We start from the raw sequence: 14200 nt of genomic DNA, 5'->3' as shown, positions 1-14200 counted from the left end.
TTCTTTCCCCATTACCCTTTCCACTCTGAGGTTAACAAAGCCTTTTTGTTAGGAGAACCACAGCAGTTATATATATATAAATATATATATATAAAATAATATATTTTTATCATATATATATAACAGATTAACAGCATCAGTGCAAGTTCACGGATGAACCACTTTTGGAGGAAGCAGAGAGCGCCGATTCAACGATCACAAATACGAATTCTTGCCTCGGTTTCTGGGAAGCTATAAACCTGTCAGCAAAAAGGCTCAAATGCCTCAAGTAGCTGGACTGCGACAAGACGCAGAGGAATCTTTGACACAAGCTGAAGTTGGCCTTCACCAATCTCACCAAACTCCGCTCAGCTGGATGGAGACCACTGATCGTGTCTACGCGCGCAGAGCCGGGAGCTTAAAAACATTTTCTGTTTACTGAAGTGTTTCAGAATGGGCTGTACCATATGCCCAGGTACCTCTTTCTTCTTACTATTCTACAGTTCAGCGCGTTTAGGAAATGCACCACATACGCTGCAGCTAGCTATGTTAAAAGAACATTCCCTACCCACTGATGTGCGTGCACGCAAGTGTGGAGCTACCTATATATTTATACGGCTTAGTTAAAAATTGTCTTGGGCGCCTACATATAGCAATCAATGTGCATTACGTAGGAATCACGTAAATAACACTTTAAAACAATGTGGTTACAAGGAAGCCACCCACCGGTTCCCGAGTTCAAAGACTTGTCTTCAAGACTAGTACTTCAAACTCGACACGCACAGTACCGGCACAACAAAACCTTCCTCAGCCCCGTTATCTTCCCAAGCCGCTTAATTCTGAAGGGAGCGCGGCGAAGGGCCAGGCCCCACCAAGCCCCAGCTACTACCTCTTCTCATCGGAGTGCTGGCTGGTGAACGTGCACAGTCCACCACGGCTCGCTGCAAAGCCCAAAGCACGCGTCGGAACAAGGGTTTAGCACCGCCGACAGCACAAGCCTTTTTAACCGACACGGCGTTAACAAGCGCTTCTGTAAAGGTGCAGCAGGAAAGGTGCCCTGGAGAGCAAAGACAGAAACAATGTCACCTGAGCTTTAGCAGTCTCTAGGTTTATCTTAGCCATCTGATGCCACTGTCTGATAGAAGAACCAGTAAAAGGCAGTCAGCAGCTCCTGTCTTTCATTTAAAAATGAAAGCAGAGGGATTTTCTAAACACTTAATTCTGTTTGGTGTAAGGAAACACATGTTTTATTTGCGGTGTACACATTCAGCCTTGGTGCCCTGACAAAAGAACCAGGTTAGTCTATGCCCCAAGACAAAAGTGACAACATCTGACATACGCTGGCGTAGGTAAGAGGGGAAGAACCCTCCCCCAGTTCAGACAGACGGGAAGGACAGCACATAGCGGAGCTCAAAAGCAGTTGCAACAGATCTGGAACAGGTCCAGGCTCCATGGGAAAAAAAATAAGTGTTGTGCCTTGAGAATCAATCACCAACCTACCTAATTATCATCCACAGGCTGAAGCAGTAAGTCAACCAGATAAACTTTACCTGAGCAAAAACTCAAGGTGAATCTCGTGAGAGACGAGTGACAGAACTATTCAACTAGGCAAGATCTGGCTCTCTGGATGACCCTACGCCAACAGACGATCCCAGTTACAGCCTTCAGAATCCATGTTTTGGGACACAGAGAACACCCACACCATAGATCCAGAGGGAGAAAGGAAAACACTGCTACAGAAGGGCCTAGAATCAGAATTACAGTACTTCAGCTACAGCCAGAAAGATGCACTGAAGGGAATCCTACTGCATTTTGCAAGGTACTTACCGATTTACAGAAGAAAAATGCAGAAAAAGTTCTCCTCTCCAAGGAAAAAAGATGCATCAAACACTAAGGCCAGATTCGTCTACGAGAGAGAAATTCTGAAAGACACTACTAGCAAAACACAGCGTAAAGTTCACTTGTCATTACTGCTTCAGCTTATAGCAGAAGAGTAAGAAGCATACGCCGACTTCCCTGAGGTATCGTTAAGAGAAGCGTAATTACACACGAGTCATTAGCCAAGGCTAAGCACAGGGCAAATCACAGGCTGGGAACAATCTGAACCAGAAAGCCAAGCCAGGTCTGGGCAAGTCCAAAAGATTTCATGAAAAGCAGGTAGGAAGATGCCTCTGTATTTATGCTAAGAGTATTTTAATTTTTTTATTTTATTGCCTTAGTCTTCCTCCACGCTGTAACCTTACATATTCAAATAATAATGGAACAGAAGGATGCCAAATCCTTACCTGTTAGGAAGTAAGCTGCAGAAAGACAGAGGTTAAAACCAAAAAAGGCTTGCTGCTGCAGTAACTGCCGTTCTCCATCCTGGTTTGGGAAACAACACAGACACTTTCATAACGAAACTTGAAGCACTTCTACTACACCGGAGAAAGCACTATTTATTCTGAGACAGTCAGAAGTGATTGTTCAAGTATATTAATAGAGCCATCAGTTATATACAATAAATACTTCCTGATATAACTGTGTAAGATGCATGTCTGAAAACAAATTTAAAGCTAATTACAACAGAAAAATAGGTTCATAATGAACAATAGTAACGACCTGATTTATCTTCCTTGTAAGTCTTTCATAACTCCTCAGTGGATTTCACGCGCAGAATTAGTATCATAGCAAGTTCCCACAGGAGTATGCAGGCATCAGCACGAACGCACTGTTTCCCAGAGGTAGCGAGGAGGCTGACCAGGAGCACAAAGGGAGGTTCCAGTCAAGAGCACGGTCACACAGGGTTGCAGTTACAACGCTTAGGAGATTGTTTCAACTATCCTGCGTTCTTCTCAGCAAGCACCTGACAACTCACTGAACAGAGGGAAGGCTTTCTTAAAAACAGTCAAGACCACAGCTTATAATTTAACTTAGTCTTCCTAGAAAATCTAGTACAAGGCTTACACTTAAAAATAATGGGTTTAATTAGCCGAGAAGGCGCGATTCATCCACTCTGCCAGGTAACGCAGAGGCCTGACGAGGCAGCAAGCTACTGCACATCCTGCTGGTCCAGCCACTTGTGCAACACACCGTTGCTCGAGTAAAAATCCTTTACCAGAGCAGTCCGGAGGGTTACATCCATTGCCCTTTGCTATCAACTGACATCACTATTCCTCAGTTTCAAGTGACTGAGCCTTTAGCCCTTTGAAAGAGCTCTGTGAAACGTGGCAACGCAGATAGCGCAGGACATTCAAAGCACGCTTATTTCATCCTCACTGCTGCTAAATGCACTGCAGGAAGTCAAAGCTGTACAAGGATATTAGTTCAGTCCATCTCTTAACAGAGGTGACAAACTCCACTTCATGACAATTAAATTTGATTAAACAGGTTGGGCAACGCAGCCACTCAGAGGAACTCTCCTAGTGTGTTCAAACCTTCGTAAGCCTATGTGAGCAGCGCTGGGAAAATACAGCTAAAGGTGTGTGGGTGTGTACACGCGCCCATACGCTCCCCCCAGCAACACACCTCCGAAGCCTTCCCTTCAAGTTCAGGATTCCTTGGACACGTATTACAGTTCATGGGTAAAACAAACCCTACGCCTCCCCAGCACAAGCTGACACTACATCACGTCTCCGTCAAATGCCAGGCTTAACTCGCCTCCCAGACAAGCTGTTAACACTAAACACAGCAACAGGGAAGAGCCCTTAAATCCAGCGTCAGCATTAGGTAAGCCAGCCTAGCTTAGCTCTACCACCCCCCTTTAATTAAACGGCAAACTACACCGAGGGGTTAATTCTGCTGATCACCTCTCATACCTCCACTCAACTGATCCCACCCATCAGGGATGGAGGGGAGACAAAACACTCCTCTTCAGTTTTGAGCTCGGTGTGAAGGGGCTGGGGACCGATGCGACAGGTCATTAACAGAAGGAAGGGCAACTGCTAGAGGACTTTGCCAAACTGCCGGCAACAGGGCTGAAGTAGTTTCAACTGCTTTGCTGCCAGTATCTCCTTCACGGCTACGTAGCTTGTTAATTCAACTTGTCAGCAAGGGACAAAGCTCTGCTGGAAAGGACAAAAGTTTTATTCCTTAGAAACATCAAACTAATGTAAGCCAGCACGCTGCTCTCCTGTATTTGGCATTTCTACTTGGATTGCAATTCATGTATTGAAGCATGTGGGTTTCTTTCCCCAGCTGCTTGTTCATTAACAGATCAGAACATGGGAAGAGGACAGCCGCCAACCTTAAAGCTAATATGCAAACTCTTTTTGGTCAAGCTGATTCAGAAGCAATGTTGAACTGAACAACCTAGAAACCCCCTGGATTCCAGCATTTACAAAGTACAAATAAAAGGGCAAGAGTAGCTACCAACTCCAGCTACAATACTGTGGTTTTTCCCCTCCCTCAGTTTTCAAGACCACAGATCAGTCCGTAACAATTCGCAATGATGAACGCCACTGAGATTTGCTGCAGAAGATGCAAGAGAGGAAGCAATAAGGGCAATGCCATTGTACGTGTCGGGTTTTTTTATTTCTGTATGCAATGTAATGTTTAGGCACGTTGCTTGGGACGCCTTCTAAAATAAATCATTGGCCATTGTTTAGAGTATCCTTTTGGCTTTAAATACTGGTCAGGAAAACATAGGATGTAAAAAATAAATGAGTGTAACTATTACAGAAACAAAAATGGATATGCACCTAGAAGTGCAGGAGGTGAAGTACTTTAACCCTTTCACCAGACGCTGTGGCAATATACAGTATATTGCTTCTGTTTGTTTGAGAAGGCTGTTGGAATTTTACACTGACATAGAAAATTATAAATTACACAGAATTAGTTTCCATAATCACTATATATATATACACAAACCAGCTGTGAAAAAACTGGTTTCGAACATACAAATGAAAGCCTCACACAGATCAGTACAGTGAAAGTAACAATTAACATGCTCTGCTGCCAAAGTTTGTATTAAAAACACTATATACTTTTAAAATGCAGGTACTGTAATTACATTAGCAGCACGGGCATTTCATTTACTTGACTTGTCTAAAAGGATTATAGCGTTTTAAATACGCAGATTGTTCTGAAATGTTCCATTGTATAATGCTCGGTATTAAGCTAAATCTTGGTGAATGGGTTAAAAGGCAGGTGAATCACTTAAACACAACAAGCCATGTGCACTTCAAATAGTCTAGTGTTTCACCTGGAAGGTATTGTTTCAAGCAAACAAGACTTAACAGAACATATGGCTTTACAGGAACATCAATTTGTCAACTAAGTTGTAGCAATAAATACTTAAAATCTCTACCAATAGACTTACATTTTTTGATCCGTTTTGAACAATACAGAAAAAACAATTACCAATTAAAAAACCTGTTGTAAAATGTTGAACACCAAAAAATTCTTATTTAAATCACTTTTGTAAGCTAAACCAACCAAAATAACATTTATAGGGCATTTCAGTTTCAGAAGAAACATGAATTCATTTTCTTTTCTTTTTACAAGGTGAAAAATGTATGAAAACTGCTAAATACTTTGGTCACACTAATCATCAAATAGTTATGTCTCAAATACATTAGATTTGTGTATTCACTTTTTTATAAAACTATTCTTACAGCCATTTTAACTATAGTAACACTACTATCATCATTACATGGGTAGCAGGATCTTATTTCACAGGCCACCCATTATTTAGAACAATACAATATAAACATACGCAAAAATTATTGGTATTTCTCAATGTGCAATATTTTTACACTTATGAATTTCTGTACAATGTCTTAAAATCTAGAATATAAATGTTGCTGGTCCTGATCCCTTGCGAAATTAGTGCAGCAGTGACTGGCTTCAACAGGGTCTAGATGAAATCCTCAAGAAACACTCAAACACCTGGATATCAGTTCATTTTCTTCAGCCAAGGTAGCAGACATCACATATCATACAGGGCCATTAACAGACGCCTCTCCTAAATGGGTGTGTTGATCAGTCCTAAGAGGCCAAAAAGAGACACGTAAGGAGACAAGAAACACAAAGGGTAAAACCCAAATTCGGGTAGGTGCAAAAAAAAAAAAAAAAAGAAACAAACCACCAACAAAAAACCACACACCCAAACAAAAACCCACACACCACCACAACACACACCCAGAAAACCAACAACCCCAGGTCCTGTACAGCACGACCCCAGAGTCCAAGAGAGGAGATACAAGCTGTAACAGGCTCATCCCATTTATTTTCTGGAGTCCTTATTGTCTAATCAAGCATGGCACTTTAACTGACCACACAGCCGAGGAGTGTTTGATCTGTATTAAGTGAGCTACTAAGCGATCCAGAGAGATGTGGTATCACCCCAGGAGAATCACCAATAAGAAGTGCATTTCTGATGCCTCTCCAAATCTCACTCTGTGAGGCAAAATGTGATGCCAGGAGTATTTAAGGGTGCATCAGCTAAGACGCAACAGGAAAAAACAGCAGTGTCTTAAAAAAACTACTTTAGTTACTAATCTAATTACAAACTGCCATTTCACCAATACTTTGATGTCAGTCCATTAGCATGAAAAGGTCTGGAAGCATGGAGGGAAATAAGGAGCAAACCTGCAAAAGTGAAAACAGCAACGTATATACATTTCTAGGTAAGAACTTTAGAGTAAACACAGGCTCAATTGCTCAGGACTAACACATGTAGAGATCAAATCAGTGGAGCACGAGAACGTTAAGAATTGCAAGTGACAAAAAAAAAATATCTCAACTTCCATTCAGTGCGAGTCTGAGCACATTTGAAGATTCCCTTAAAGAATATAAACACTGTTTGGAACTACACATGAGAAACGTTACCTGTAACTCCTGTTCTCTGATGGTGTACATCACAGAGAAGCCACTCTTGGGTCCGTGCTCTACATGCACATGACCAGCAGGAGTCCCCTAGCTAAGGCTTTGGCTGCTAAGCTCTAAAAACACTTTTTAAAAAAAATACGTACACATTAGACAAAAGACAGACACCACTAGACTAAATCAAACACTTTTTAGAGCAGCCTGGAAGGTAAGAAACAAGCGCTGCATTGGAGAGCAAGCCTGACAGGTCACACGGCAGTAAGTCACTTATTAAGTGGGAAAAAAAAAAATAAAAATCTGTGACAGAAGAGGGCTCCTGGCAGAGATGACTGCTGCTGGCCACCAGCCAAAGACCTACCTAGGGGACTCCTCCCACTAGTCATACATGCATGGAGCCCCAGAAGCACAATTAGGTTTATCTTGACATTTACACTGCGCTTATACGAGGATCTGCTGTGACAGCCACCTTTAGAGAAAGTGCCGAGCTTGGCTGAAGCCAGCCGGAGGCAGTGGAAGGAGCTCCTCCGATGTCCCGGACCACCAACGGCGAGCTGCCGGAGCCCTCTGTTGGCTTTGACAAGCATCTTTACCGAACAGGCAACCGCCTGGTACCCAGAGCCTTCCCTGCAGTTCAACGCTTACCAGCATTAAAAACACTGTTGGGATAAAACCCGGTACCTCCAGGGAAAGAAGAGGCTGTGAAAGACACTTAAAGGGGGAAACCCAGGAACTACAGCATAGACGATTGGGTTTTTCCCGATGAGAAGCCACTTCTTGATGAAATTCATGGGATTTATGCAGAGCAGAAGGTTCTGGCTTACAGGAAAAGGCAGCCGTGCTTTAGCGTAGCACCCAGTACCACAGAGGTTAAGACATTCTAGCTCAAACAAGTCTGAAAACCAGAATCTAAATTTATCAAACGTGCTTGCATCCTTCTTAGTCTGCATACGCTGCGATCAGGACACGCAGCGGCAGCGCTGGGTGCTGGGCGCAGAGCTATACTCAGTCTTTCCTTGGAAAAGCATTTCAGTTTTGTCTTCAATAGCACCCACAAAGTGGTTTATTAATGTATTATAGCTTATAAAAATATATATATAAATTCTTATAGAAAGTAAGAATTATTACTTTTTCCACAGGATTCGTGTGAGGAATACCACCTTTCTCCAATTATAGTTTAAAATCTATTAAAGTCAAGAAACCCAACAGCTTTTAAACTATTAAAACTAGTTTAATACAGATTCAGAAAGTATGTGTGTGTGTGTACACAGTCTGAATTCTGGTTTTCAGAATCAGAGCCCTGTTTATACTGCAAGGCAAAAGTGACTCCTGGAATTCCTTTTAATTAAGCAAAATCCTCTCGCCCTCTTCAGAACATGCTCCCATTCGGAACATACTCTGCTCCCCACACAGGAAGGCAGCATACACAGCACTGCCCACCCAAGCCCTGCTCTGCAGGAAGGGGAGCAGACCCTACTGATTAACTCAGTGTTTAGTAAATACGGACTTAGGTTGTCCTTTTACAGGAATTTTCTTTTGAGACAGCATAGTTCTTCTGGGCACCCTTGAATTAAGTCTGGAAAAGGGAATGGCAGCAACCCACCCTTAGCTGTCACACGGAGAAGCGAGCCGGGGAGGTTGGACCTGATGTTCAACAAGCCATTGGTTCTGCTAGGAAACCAGTGAACTCTTGCCTAGGCATTGATCTCAAAGCACTTACGAACGCTTCAGTTCTAGACAAGGGCTTCACTGACTACTGCCTTCAAAGGTGGAAATCTTCTCACCTACTTTAAGCTCTTCATTGTTTTTGGGCTTTTAAGATCAAGAAGAATCCTCCGATTCAAGTCTGGAACCCAGCTGATGGGAGACATCTGCATTAAGCATTTCTAACATTTGGTGATTTATGTCACCCTACATGCATTTCATTCCGGTGAAGCCATACTAGACAAGAGTTGATTGTGCATGTTGCTACACCAATGTAACTTGGGAGGCAAAAAAAAAAAAGCCCCAAACAAGTACTTTAGCAGGAAATGAAACAGGAGAAATACTGTCGAAATGCCTTTTTTTTTTTTTTTTTTTTGGAGAAAGCAGCACTACCTGACAATTTAAAAGAAACAAATTTATGCAAAAGCAGCTTGCTTTAGTAGCTCTTCCCTCAACTGAATCTTGAATTACTAGTCTCCAACACTGCGCTAGTAGCCAAGCTGCTAAGGAAAAATGCCTCATTTCCTCCAGTAAGCATGCTGAGCAATCCAGGCTGCTCCGTATTTCAGGCAAGTTTTATTTGAAGCGAATTATTTATGTACTTCGAAAAGATCTCCAAATCTGCAAGCATTCAGATTAATACCAGATGACGACAAGAGTGCAAGTAGTAACAGATTCACAATCAATCCAGCGTGACTTAAGACACCATTTCCCTTCTGTACAACTGCACTAGCGGACGCCCTACGAACAGTTCTGCAGTACAGAATGAAAAACTGGTAGACCCAACTTACGTAAGTGTGCAGGACAAACTTATTCCCCTAACTTTTTTTTTTAATCATCGTTTTTGTAAGCGTATCAATTCACTACTCTAGCTTGATGACATATCACAAAACCAAGAGAGTATTTACAACACCTGGCAAGACAAGTAGTAAAGGCAAATAAGTTTTTGACAACTCGGTCTTAGAATCAACAGAAACCATAACTTGTTTGAATTTTAAAAAACAGATGCAAGCACATGTTTTGATTGATCTGAACGCAGACCCGATAACTGGAATTCATTAATCTCTTCAGATCAATCCAATTAGGAAAACACGCAAACTGCTATTTAGAGGATTGAAAGCATCCTTGAACGCAGTTACCTCTGTTCTGGACTGCTGTTAGCAGGCTGCAGAGCTGAAGGAGCCTCTTCTGCAACCTCTGCATTCTCTTCTACTACATATTTACAAGAAGCATCCTGTGAGGTAGACAGTTTTCCTTCCTCACTTGAAAAGAAAAAAGCAAAGAAGTTATTTAATTCTTAAGCTTACTTACAGTGAAATTTCAAGCAACAGGAGAAAACGGGGATGGGTCCATATTTCACATGCAAATGGATTTTAAGTTATGATTGCAACATGAAGATCAAGCACATGGCTCTAGACTTCACAAATGCCTAATAATGCACCGGTGGTTACATCCCATAAAACTCAACTGGATAAAAGAGCAGGAAACACAGTGGTTACAAATAAGATCAGAAAGGAAATAAGGAATGCGTGTGATGCCTGGAGTGGTAACAATCACAGTCATGATCCTTGACTATACATACCGATAGGATTTCAACACTCTGAAGCCAGAAGTATGCAAAAATGGAAGAAAGTATAAGAGAAGTTCAAGATTCCTCAGAAACTGGCATTAATAGTCTGTCCATGAAACATCAGCAGAATCATAAACTCACCACCGTTTTTATTGAACTCCCTCATAACTCCACAGTGAAATACAATGTGTGGGTTCCGCAGGACTAAGACTGCAGCCCAATCTACTTCATGAACTTCGTCTCAGACAAAACCATAGGTTGGTGGAAGAGCAGTACACTCACTGCGTAAGACATTACCACATAACTAGGCAGCCTCAAAAGTCATTGGTGAACAAATACTTGTTTGCCTCCAAATTAAAGCTTTTCTGCCTCTCTATTCCACCCTCTCCCACCTCAGCCACACCACCATGAGTGCACCGGAATACAAATTTGACCATATACCTGCAAGAGATAGTTATAAGGTAGCTTTGAAGTAGACAAACATCTTGCACCTCTTTGGCAACAAATCTATCCAAGAAGTCAGGAACATTTTAAAGCCACTGCTGATTTTTCTTCCCATTTTTACAGTCCATCTTTCAATGGATCCGTTACATTTCAACAAATCCTTCTCTTTCGCCCCATGCCTCCTTATATCTGCAGAGCCTCTAAAAATAATGGCTTTTGCATTGCCATCTCTCACCAAGATCCAGTTTTCCTCACCTGATCTCCACATCTCATTTGCCTTGATGCTCTCTGTATTAGTTCAAAATAAAATAGTCACCATCGCAATCAGAACTGGTCTTCTAATGTTTTAAATGTGTAAAAGGGGCAGTCTCTGCTGTCATTCTTCCCTTCTCATTCTCAGTTTTGAACTAAGTTCAGAAACCACATTTTTGTCCTTCACAGTTCTTCAAAAATTCAACACTGCGCTTCTGATGGTCTTCCTCCCCTCAACGCCGACTCCGCCACCGTCGGTTTTCCACTGGCAGCAGACTATATGAAACTTAGGTCTGGAAGAATCCACTTCGCCAGGTATACAGGGCAGAGTAGGACCTCCTCTCACTACTCTAAATGTCCCTTAATCCAGACCTTTTTTTTCCCCAGCATTGCTTTAGGTATTTATTCCAAAGGAATTACTACTTTACTCTCCCATTTGTTGATTTGGCACATTTAAGAATTGGCTTTAAGACGCCAGCGTGAGCAGTGACTCAGTATGAGGCCACACACCTTTATCAGAGTAGAACAGCCTCTGCATTACAGACCTCACCTTTCAGCCTCCTCCTCTACTTCCTTAATCTCCCCCGTCTAAATCGAGATCCCAGCACCCCCACTGCTAAGCGGTTTCTAAGATGTGACTGGCCAGAGTGCTAGGTAACCTCATTCCCACAAAAACCTGGACCAGATGATCTCTGAAGACCCTTCTGACCTGGGCGATTCTACGATACTGTGTCCCTTCGCACCTCTGTGCCCTTTTAACTACAAGAACTGAGGTACTTACTCCACAGCTCAAGCAGGTAACTCCCTGAAGGCGGGCAGGAACCTCCGCCACATGCTGCTGCCTCTTACTAGCTTTCGTACCGGTATCAGAAGTCACAGAATTTTCAAGCACATGTGAACTACAGCAGTGTAAGGAGAAATGTAAGACCACTGTGGATAACTAAATCCAACTGTAAACGTTAACACAACAGGAGCACAGACCATGTAAAAGCGTTCCCCAAAATACAGAATAAACTGGAGAGGAGCTGCATCACTTCCTGGGTCAGCAAGGCACTGTGGTTTCCACGCCACACCAGTCTGCACCGAGTCCCAATCCTGCTCTGCGCTGCTTTGGCTCAGTTCCTCTAACCGTGCCGCTTGATTCACAAGTGCTGTGCAGTCACAAATGCTCCCTCCTCCCTACTGAACATCAGAGGTCAGGTGCCAAAAGCGATCAGAGTTGTTAATTATTGCTTCGATACCCAAAAGGATGGAAGCAAGAGTGACTGAAAGCTGTTACGTTTCAATTTCCAAACCATCCAAAACGAAGAGCACTTACCTACTCTACCACTAACAGGACAAAGCAGAACGAATTTAAAAGAGCAGCGTAAGGACTAACACAGGAAAGCTTTTCCTACTGAAATGGACGGGGATTTTTTTTTTTTTAAGCAATTTCCAAGATACACAGCCAATTCTTTTCAATATTCAAAGTTAGAACAGTGACAGACACTAGAAAATTCTTCTAAAAGAATAATAAGAGAGTTGCATGTCAAAATGCCAGTACGATGTTTAGGATGTTCTGCTTTGTCAAGATGGTGGGGGAGGGGGGTGGGGGAAAGAGAACACACACCAGCTTCCGTTAATAAACCCAGAATTATTTTTGCAGGTCAGACTGTTTGTAGCCCTTAACTTCCCTACGTAAATACTTGATACTAAATACAGTACACCAAGATCTCAGTAGACGAGATCTGAAGTAGATGAAATGGAAGTGTGCTTTATCCCTATAAAAGGGTTACGGTGTTGATGTATGCAATATGGAACGTAACCATACTGAAAGACAGCTATTCCCCAGTCAAACACACTGTATCAGAAGGTAACAACATTAAGGAGTTTGTTCTTCTGGCTATTCTAGGATGCTGTGTGCCACCTGTAGTCCAGAACAGATCCGACTCCCTCATTCATACCACCAAGAGTGATCACCCCAAGTGTCGGACGAATTATTCCCAAGAGCAGTGCCTGGCTGGCCCTCACCTCCTGTCCTCCACCATCCTGGATGAGGGATGGAATTCCAACCCGAATCTAACAATTCTGTGCAAAATCTAAAAAGCTTAGCTTTGACATGCTATTAACTGTACAGTAAAGAATAACTGTACATTAAAAATACATGATAATGCGCATCGGGGTCAAAAGTTATCGCGCCAGTCTTCCACTAATAATCCTCTGCTGAAAGGCAGGCTCATATGCGAAGTTGTATGTCACGGTAACTAACTGGAAGTAAAATTTCGAAACAATGACTTTGGAAGAAGGTTTCTAGTTTAAGTTCCCAGGAACTGTCACTTGCAAAGAACTCTGACGACAGTGTTCCATCAACAGTGCTTATTTTACAAGGGTGGGAAGACAACTGGTATTCTCACCTTTTGAACACAGCCGTTTCAGTTTTAGCATCTACGGTAAGGCTCAGCGTCTCCTTCATGCTGCCGTTCATCACTGTTTCCGTTACCTTGTCCGCATTTTCTGCATCGTCCTCCCCATCGGAGCTGGCCTCCATAGCAACGCTACCTGGGGCTAGATATACAGAAGAGAGTGAGCACACGGCTGCTTACATTTGAACTCCATGAGCAAGCATACCAGCCAATACAACCACCACGCTATTGCCGCAGTTTTGCGCACACTTTTGCAAAGACACCTTGCCGCGATGCCCACTATACATATATATAGAGCGTAACCGCTTCTTACAGATGGCTTAAGGAAAGGTCACGTTCTCCAATTTTTTTTTCCCATTTGCAAGCCACACGGTGGTTTAGATTGACAATGGTTACTGCATCAGGCTTGCCTGAACAAGACTTCAGTCCGATTACTGTCACATATTGCTTTTTCTGTACAGTCAAGTTTATAACACAAGCCCACAGAGCACAAACTTGACAGTAAGTTTCCAAGTACAGACAAGCCTTTGGGAAGTCCATTCTCCCTGGACTTCTCCGCACTTCTTGTTCTGTCTGTTAATTGTATATACAAAGAGCTAATTAGCACCTTTGGCATTTATTCAGTTCATACATGTAGAAGAAAGAATTAGCGCATGCATAGTGAAGGTGACTTGGAAAGGAATGAGCAGAAGGGGAAAATCTGAACATGTTGAGGCTACTGGCCTATGGCCGCATCAGAAGAGGCTGGAGGCTAAACCAGCTCAGCAAAGCGCTGCCACAGGTGTGGCTCCTCTAACAGAACACACTTGGCTTCCTTATAATGCTTTTCTCTTCACGATGCGCCCGCTTTTCAGAGCTAATGATAATGCTGCCCCCTGTTTTAAATAGAAAACTATAGTAGTGCACACATTCTTTTGACAAATCATTTTCATTACCTGGCAGAACAGAGCAAGCCAGATGAGGTCTCTGGAAACCTGAATTTTCAAGTTCAGGGAGATCTTTCTCAGGTAAAACTATTAAAAGTCATTTGTTTGCATTTCTGAAT

At 42.6% G+C, this 14200-nt stretch overlaps 1 protein-coding gene across 1 annotated transcript in view; it reads right to left on the bottom strand.

Annotated features, from left to right (window-relative positions):
- Positions 1-4464: 4464 nt before the first annotated feature.
- Positions 4465-14200, bottom strand: part of PPP6R3 (protein phosphatase 6 regulatory subunit 3) — a 47656-nt gene continuing 37920 nt past the window's right edge. The window contains 4 exon segments of the mRNA XM_037403068.1: positions 4465-5946; positions 9627-9749; positions 10070-10087; positions 13147-13297. Of these exon segments, the coding sequence (XP_037258965.1) occupies positions 5895-5946; positions 9627-9749; positions 10070-10087; positions 13147-13297 (344 nt within the window). The 3' untranslated portion in view covers positions 4465-5894.

The sequence above is a fragment of the Falco rusticolus genome, chromosome 10 (genome assembly GCF_015220075.1).
Source record: "Falco rusticolus isolate bFalRus1 chromosome 10, bFalRus1.pri, whole genome shotgun sequence".
In the NCBI taxonomy this organism is placed as follows: domain Eukaryota; kingdom Metazoa; phylum Chordata; class Aves; order Falconiformes; family Falconidae; genus Falco; species Falco rusticolus.
Note: the sequence above shows the minus strand (reverse complement) of the source record. Positions and strands in the feature narration are given on the sequence as shown.